At 39.2% G+C, this 8151-nt stretch overlaps 1 protein-coding gene across 1 annotated transcript; it reads left to right on the forward strand.

The window, feature by feature from the left end:
- Window positions 1–4004: 4004 nt before the first annotated feature.
- LOC123973106 (5-beta-cholestane-3-alpha,7-alpha-diol 12-alpha-hydroxylase-like) lies at window positions 4005–6977 on the forward strand. Its single transcript, XM_046052986.1, has one exon. The coding sequence runs from the start codon at window positions 4006–4008 to the stop codon at window positions 5530–5532; it is 1527 nt and encodes a 508-aa protein (XP_045908942.1). The 5' UTR covers window position 4005; the 3' UTR covers window positions 5533–6977.
- The last annotated feature ends 1174 nt before the right edge of the window (window positions 6978–8151 follow it).

The raw sequence follows: 8151 nt of genomic DNA on the forward strand, positions 1-8151 counted from the left end.
AATGCCATTGCAGTAAGCTTTTAAAGTTGAGTAGGTTGAAAGAAAGTTGAGTCTGTACTCCCATTGAAACCCATTCATTTCAAAATGCATAAACATGTTAATACAAAATCAGCCATTACAGATATCAGCAATGGAGGTAACAGCATGAATTTGTGCCTGAATTTGTGTCACCGTGTCTTTCATGCAAATGAGCCCATCCTAAGCAATGCACCAGGCTCACAAAACTCACATCAAACTGTAAAACTAGGGAAGGCTGATTAAATATGAATCAATATCCTGTTACTGGATTGCCTGTTTCTCGCCGAGTTCATTGGTCCAGTGCGTCCAAACACGTCCTCACCAGAATCTGTCACTATGAACACATGTCAAGACCATATGCTGCATTCCTATCAAAGTTGGGGGTTTTTGCATAACACCAAAAGCCAACAAAAAACATGGCTGACGGTGACAAACTGATGGTTCTTTGTCAAGTGTACACACAATTGAACCCTCAGCAGTGCCCTTGGAAACTGTAATAATAAGATAACATTGTAATTTTCACAATGTTGTTTAGTGTTATATAGTGCCATATCTGATACTGTACTTTCTGCTTATCTGAAATGGAGAAGTAACATGCTCTTGAGAAATATCAACTCAACAGGACTCATAATCTAAGGATTGCAGGTTTGACTCTTGCTCTCAACAACTTTTTTTTTTTCTTCTTTTGTGTGTTTTGCAGTTGTTATTATGAAGGGATTCAGGGGAATCCAATTACACATTTCCTGATGGCTATTTCAAAGGTTCCAAATTAACCGTCAGGAAATGTTTAACATTAAATGGATTTCCCTGAATGAGAAGCACAGGAATTTCCTCTACATGGGAATGATGGGGAAGTTAAAAGTCCATAGGTAGATGGATGTGGACCAATCGCCAGTCTCTTCATAAGAACTTTGTTGAAGAGGATTATGAAAAAGATAAAAAAGAAAAAAAGGTTGATCTTCCGTGAGGATCAAATCCACAACTTTAAAAGTATGATTCCTGTGCTCTACCAACTGAGCTAACCAGTGACACAAATACTTGCAGTGAAACTGGCATTAAACCACTGCGTTAAACTATTGCTTTGTTATCTCGAAATCGCAAGAAATCACGGGAAAACGGAGTAAAACAATGTTTGAATCAATGGCTGCTTCGGGCTTCTGTACCAGAAAGATGCAGTCATGTTATAAAAACATCTCCACCTAGTGGTGAATTTGTGAATCCATTGCAAGGTGAGATGGTACCTGTTCAGTTTACGATGTATCATAAAGATGCCAAAGTAAACTGCAAAACAAAGGTGGATATAAAAATCAATAATTCATCAGTATCACTTTTGTCACACACATATATATTTGTACATGAATGCAAGTGTGCTTCAAAGATTATGTTCACTAGGCTGAATCTTTATTAAAAACTGGTGTATTTGGTGGCAGTCTCAGTGCTACAGCAAATTCATCAGTTGATCCTGGCTAGGGAGTCTATATGCACCAATGTTATGATGAACAAAATGGTCTCTAGTCATCATAAGAAACCTACAACTACTACTTAAAATTAAAATACATCAAATAAATTAAAAGTTTGTCATAGTTTTAGACAGGCACTCCTCTTTGTGTAAGTTATTAGATAAAAATCCAAACGTTACATCTTAAATCTACAGAACCAATCTTATCACACTATGTAGATGGGTGGCAATGGCGTTTCGGATAAGCCACATTCCTTTGGCCTTTGACATATTGTTTTACATATCAGCAGGTGGTGCTATATGTCCATGTAGGAAGTATCGGGAACACAGAGCAGCAGACTTGGGAAACCAATTTGTGTTCAAATACTTTTGTGGAGGTATTATGTTGCTCCTTTCTCTCCTTTTCAAAAGATCAACATAAAAAAGATAAAGTAGTAAAGTGTGGTTAATTTTCGCTTGAACATTTTCAAACAACCTAATAATATACATAACATACATAAAGGGGAAGAAGTTGCCTCATTTATACTTCACATGTATTTCTGTAACATGGTCATCATGATGGTGGAAATTGCATCTCCTCTGGTTTAACCTCCATATTAGACAGAGCATGTGTTATCTTTAGTAGCTTTTGTTTCACAATTGTACATAAATAATTAGGTAATCTGTCAATCAAGGAAGCAGACTCAAAACAAAGGTTACTGGACTGGTTTCACAAGAAGAACAGGTTTGATCTGGAATGTCCTCTTTCTTTTGAACTGTAACTTAACATAACATCAAATCCTGTAATTGTTAAAGTGAGTATGAGATAATACTGTTTTAAACTCCACTACATAGTAAATCTTTTTTTGACCAAGAGATTATGAGACATAAGACAGGAGTAAAAACAGGTATATTTTACTTGACTGGATAAACCTATGACACATAATCTCTCAGATAGTTTTACAGTGTAACTGCTCAATGAACCCATTAACCATTAACGCTAAGCAACTTTTATCCAGTAGCTTCAGCAAATAAGCTATTGCCGCAATCAGCAGTTGTAAGGTTGAGGGTTATGCTCACAATCATTTCACTGTGCTCGGTGTGGTGTGATCTGCTTTCTTCTTGCTGCCACTGGCCTGCTCACAGATTGTAGGCAGTGCATCCAACATTCCTCTGTTATCTGTATTAATTAAATGATTTAAAGAACAAACAAACCAACTTTTAATGCAATTACAATTATTACTACTGCCATTCCTGCTGTGATGATCCATCCATCCATCCATCGTCAACCGCTTATCCTGCATACAGGGTGGCGGGGGGGGCTGGAGCTAATCCCATCTTACATCGGGCGAAAGGCGGGGTACAGTGATGATGATGAATGTTATTATTACAAGGTACAAGGTGGATCTTTTTATCATTTTACAAAACAAGGTTGTATAGTATGGAATATAGAAGATAGAAGTTGTAGTTTTTGCTACTCTCAAGAAGCAAGCGTTATATACAAAAATGATCTATAAACTAGAGGGGTCAAGTCAAAGAAATAAAACTATTTAACATGATGGAGTGCTGAGGATGAATTTAAGACTCACAGCCTGGGGGAAGAAACTGCTCTGTAGTCTAGTGGTAAGACAGCGGATACTTCTACATCTCTTTCCAGACAGCAGCAGGGTGAACAGGCTCTGGTTGGGGTGGGAGCTGTCCTTGAGTATCCTTTGGGCTCTGCGTAGGCACCTCACCTCAGCGATCTTGCTGGTGCTTGGTAGATGGGCACCAATGATCTTCTGAGCAGTTTTAATCACCTGCTGCAGAGCCCTCCTCTCCAAGGCCGTCACATCCCATGCCAGTTCTTGGATCTTGGTAGTCAAATACAACCGTTTCTTTACCACCGTGTAGATGGCCATGTCATGTTCTCTGGGATGTTGATTCCCAGGAACCTAAAACTGTTCACCTGCTCCATGTCAGCTCCACTGATGTAGACAGAAGTGTGTGCCTCATTTTTTCATAAAATTAATCACCAGCTCATTGGTTTTGCCGATGTTGAGCTGTAGGTTGTTCTCTATACCACTCTGCAAGATTGTTGATTTCCTCCCGATAAGTCTCATCCTTGTTATCATTATTTGTAATATTATTATTACTACTACTACTATTACTACTACTACTACTACTGTACTGTACTTCTGTCACTGTTGATATTAATAGGTATTATTATTGATAGCAGCTTCAGATACGAATATAATTCTCTTTTTTTAATATCAAATGATGTTAAAATCTACCAACAGAACACAAATACTTCTTACATAAATATTTCAGTCAGGAGAGACTTCATTCTGAATGAACGGATATTATTTAATTAATTGTGTGTACAATAAAGATGAGAAATGCAAACGTAGTTGTGTGAACGTCACTGCTTTATTGGAAAGAAAAGTGTATGCATTTCCTGGAATCCTGAAACCCGTCCCACAAGCAATGGGAGGAGTAAAAGTCTGTTTAAATTACAGGATGTGGACCTTAACTCCAAAATCACTGTGTGGCTGCCAGAGCACTCAGTCATGGGACTACTGCTGTCTATTGTTCTTGGTTTTCTTGCTGCCCTGATTGGAGGGCTGTACCTACTCGGGGTGTTTAGACAGCGGCAACCAGGAGAACCCCCCTTGGATAAGGGACTCATCCCTTGGCTGGGTCATGTCTTAGAGTTTCGCAGGAACACGTTAAAGTTCCTGGATAGGATGAAACAAAAGCACGGCGATGTTTTTACAGTACAGCTGGGAGGGCATTACATCACATTCCTTCAGGACCCTCTTTCATTTGGAGCACTTGTTAAGGAGAGTCGAGAAAAACTGGACTTCAGCAAGTTTGCTGTGCATCTGGTGCGTAGAGTGTTTGGTTACGTTGCTATAGAGAACGACCACAAAATTCTCCACGAGTCCAGCAGCAAGCATCTGAAAGGGGATGGACTGCAGGTAATGACACAAGCCATGATGACTAATTTGCAGAATCTGTTGTTGCACAACATCAGCTCAGCTACAGACCAAAGGACCTGGATGGAAGACGGACTGTTCATGTACAGCTACAATATTCTCTTTAGGGCTGGCTACTTATCCTTGTATGGCAATGTGTCAGAGGGAAGTGAGGAGAAAGCCAAAGAGAAAGACAGTGCTGAATCAGAAGCCTTATTTCACGAATTTCGTAAATATGACCAACTCTTCCCCAACCTGGCTTATGGGATCCTGCCACCAAGGGAAAGGTTGGAAGCACAGAGACTAATGGGATTCTTCTGGAATTCTCTGTCAGTGCAGAAGATGAAGACCAAGGACAACATCAGTCGCTGGGTGTGGGAGATACAGCAAGCCAAAGAGGAGTTGGGAATGAATGAGTCAATGATAAACAGGTACATGTTTGTGCTTCTTTGGGCCTCTCAGGGCAACACAGGGCCTTCTGCATTCTGGCTGCTCCTCTACCTCATGAAAAACCCAGAAGCCATGACAGCAGTGAAGGGAGAGATAGATAAGGTTCTGAAGGAATACGGACAGGAAGTCCTACGTGGTGGCCCTTTAATCAACCTGACGCATGAAATGCTGATGAAAACACCAATCCTGGACAGTGCTGTAGAGGAGACCCTCCGACTCACTGCTTCACCCCTCCTCACCAGAGAAGTGCTTCAGGACATGACCCTCAAGATGGCTGATGGGCGCGGATACTTCCTTCGCAAGGGCGACAGAGTGGCAGTCTTTCCTTACAGTGCCGTTCATATTGACCCAGAGATCCACCCTGACCCACATTCATTCAAATACGACCGCTTTCTGAATCCAGACGGGATGAAGAAAACTGACTTTTACAAAGCAGGGAAGAAGGTGAAGTACTACAACATGCCCTGGGGTGCTGGGGTGTCCATGTGCCCTGGTCGTTTCTTTGCCACCAATGAGCTGAAACAGTTTGCTTTTCTCATGTTGGTCTATTTTGAGATTGAGCTGAAGAATCCTGATGAGAAGATACCTGAATTTGACTTCAGGCGATGGGGCTTTGGTTCGATACAACCTACCAGAGACGTTCAATTTCGATACAGACTCAGATATTAAACCAATCAGTAAGTTTTTTGTGCACACATTTTATTATGTTGTGGGTCTGTTTTTAGATTTTTTCAACCTGTAATTTAGACTTCATTTGACCAAAATAACAAGATCACATTTTATGATGTCAGAGACTATTGATTCAATGAGACCAGAGTAGTGACAAAGTACATTTTCCTTGACTAGATAAACCTAGATTGGTCTCTGAACTTTATTGTTTTCCAGTGTAGTTGCTCAGTGACCCATGACTGGTACTTTATTTTAGCAACTTAGAGCAGCTACAGTAATTTAACTATCGCCACATTTAAATAATATTGTTGCTTACACTCACATCATTCAACAGAGCTGACTGTGCAGTTTATATGACTGATGTTGGAATCTATTATCAGAATCTTGATTTTGAGAGAATTGTAAGTCCATATGTAATCCAACTGTAGTTAGGCCTATGTACCTTTTAACATGTTAATATGAGTCATGACATATATATCACTATTTCTGAAACAGCTTCTGCATCTGTATTTTACATAAATCTTCCTGATTGAAATTTAGCTCTGGTTAACATCCTTAAAGAATGTATTTCTACAAGTTGGTGGTGGAGGAAGTGGTTTAATTAGGTGATTGCTGTCATACAATATCACAAACTGGAGAAAAATATAATCTATACTCACATTACTTTCATTGTCTCAAAGAAATTAATATAACAGAACATAAAAGAACATAACAGTCATCTAGGGAATCATAATTTATATTTGGGCTTGGGGAGGGTATCAAGTCGGTTCGAGTCAAAAGGCTGAAGTCCAAATGAAGTCACAAGCCAGTAGGGTTAAAATCAAAATCAAGTTGCAAGTCTTTTTTGATTTTGTCAATTTGAGTCTAAAGTTATCATATTTGTGACTCAAGTCCACACCTCTGCTGTCTGGGAATATGTATTGGCTGTTTTTATTTAAAAAATCCTTCTCCATTTTAAGGAGAAATGCTGTTTTGCATTCAGACGATACAGGGACAAAAAAGGTCCAGAACATACTGATTTCCATTACTGATTTGCTGTTAAATTGGATCTAACATTTTTTTTACTTTATTTACTTTATGAAACTAAACAATATATTACTCTTTTTATATGAATGATCACATTACATGTTTAATTATCAGTTGAGAAAAATCTTCAGTTCATGCTTTGAAATCAGTTTTTCAACCAACAAAGACAAACTTAAGAATTTCAAAAAGCTTACAATGAAGACAAAGAAGATTTTCACCCCACCCTCACATTTTTCCTAAAACAGCTGCTTTGATGTTTGTTGAAACATTCAGTGCTCATGTGTACACACGCCAGGCACACATCTGGCCTTAATGCATACCACATGACATTGGTCAAACAGAGTCAGTATTTGCAGAGCAAAGCCTGTGACTTGATGTTTTGTTTTGCCCTTTCCAATTAAACATTGTACAAACATAAAGATTCATATGTGTTTTCTTTTTATTTTAAATATAGACTCTGACCATGAAAACAGAAAACCTTGTAAAATGTGATGTAGCCTAATTCACTACAATAGTCCTACAAAACTTTGAGTAATCTGTGCTTTGTGTGTAACGGGGTAGACCTGTATCAGCCAATTTTGAGTGCAGTGGTAGTGTGAGGGGTGAGCACTTATAGTGAGTGTGCATTTGGTGGGTGTGGTTTTGCACTTGGGTTAATTGCATGGGTATGGACTAATGGCAGACAGGTGTGCTTGGGCATGACATCCATCTGCAAACTATTTAACCAGCCACACACTAGGCTCAAGAGTCTTCTGTTTGTCTCCTGTGTGCAGGTACAGAGTGATCTTGACTGTCTTCTTCCCTGGGGGTAGCTCTTGTTATGTGGGCTGGTGGTATTGTCTGTATGGGATGGTTTATAAATTGATGTTGTTCAGAATAACACACTTATTCTGAATATATAATACACATTTGCTCTTTAAATATTTTCTCCTGAATACATTTTTTTTTTTATTAAACTCAAAAGCCCTTCTCTTTCTTTCTATAGCCTACATAGACAAAGGTAGCGTGGGAGCGGCCAACCCAGGGCCCACACTGGTGGGGGTCACTTTTGTTGCGTTTTTTCAGATTTTGAGAAAGGAGAGGCTCAGTTCAATGAAAATTAACAAGAAAATTTAATAAAAAAATAGGTGAATAAAAGATGGCATTACAGAACAAACAACAAAACAAAAACACTGCAGTGGACTGGAAAGTTGTTCCTCTTTTCAGATTTACAGCTTACAGTCCTGATTCTCACAAAACTAATTGTTAATATCCTCCAGGTATATGGGCGGGTCTTTTCCTTCAAATGGCTCAGGACCAAAGCCATTGGTCATTTGGTTACTTCTTCGTCACCCAATTAGGAAGGGTGTACCTTACTGCTCTATGGTACTTTTGGTCGAACAAAAGAGCGCCAATTCCCAGACGTGAAACCCCCTTCAATCTACAGGAATAAACAGTCTTTTGCTCTAAACTAATCATGGAGAACAACAGGGCTTGTCTCCAAAATGGTTGACACCTTGACCTATCTTAAGTGTCAATGAAACAGTCAAAACAAAACAGTCCTTCTGGCACTAAACAAAGAGGTGTCAGTTTTCTTCACATTACAAAGAGGAT

Source organism: Micropterus dolomieu, linkage group LG06, assembly GCF_021292245.1.
Source record: "Micropterus dolomieu isolate WLL.071019.BEF.003 ecotype Adirondacks linkage group LG06, ASM2129224v1, whole genome shotgun sequence".
NCBI classification, from domain to species: Eukaryota; Metazoa; Chordata; class Actinopteri; order Centrarchiformes; family Centrarchidae; genus Micropterus; species Micropterus dolomieu.

Bases quoted from the DNA above. Each gene is read 5' to 3' on its own strand.
- LOC123973106 (XM_046052986.1), top strand. From the start codon at position 4,006: ATGGGACTACTGCTGTCTATTGTTCTTGGTTTTCTTGCTGCCCTGATT.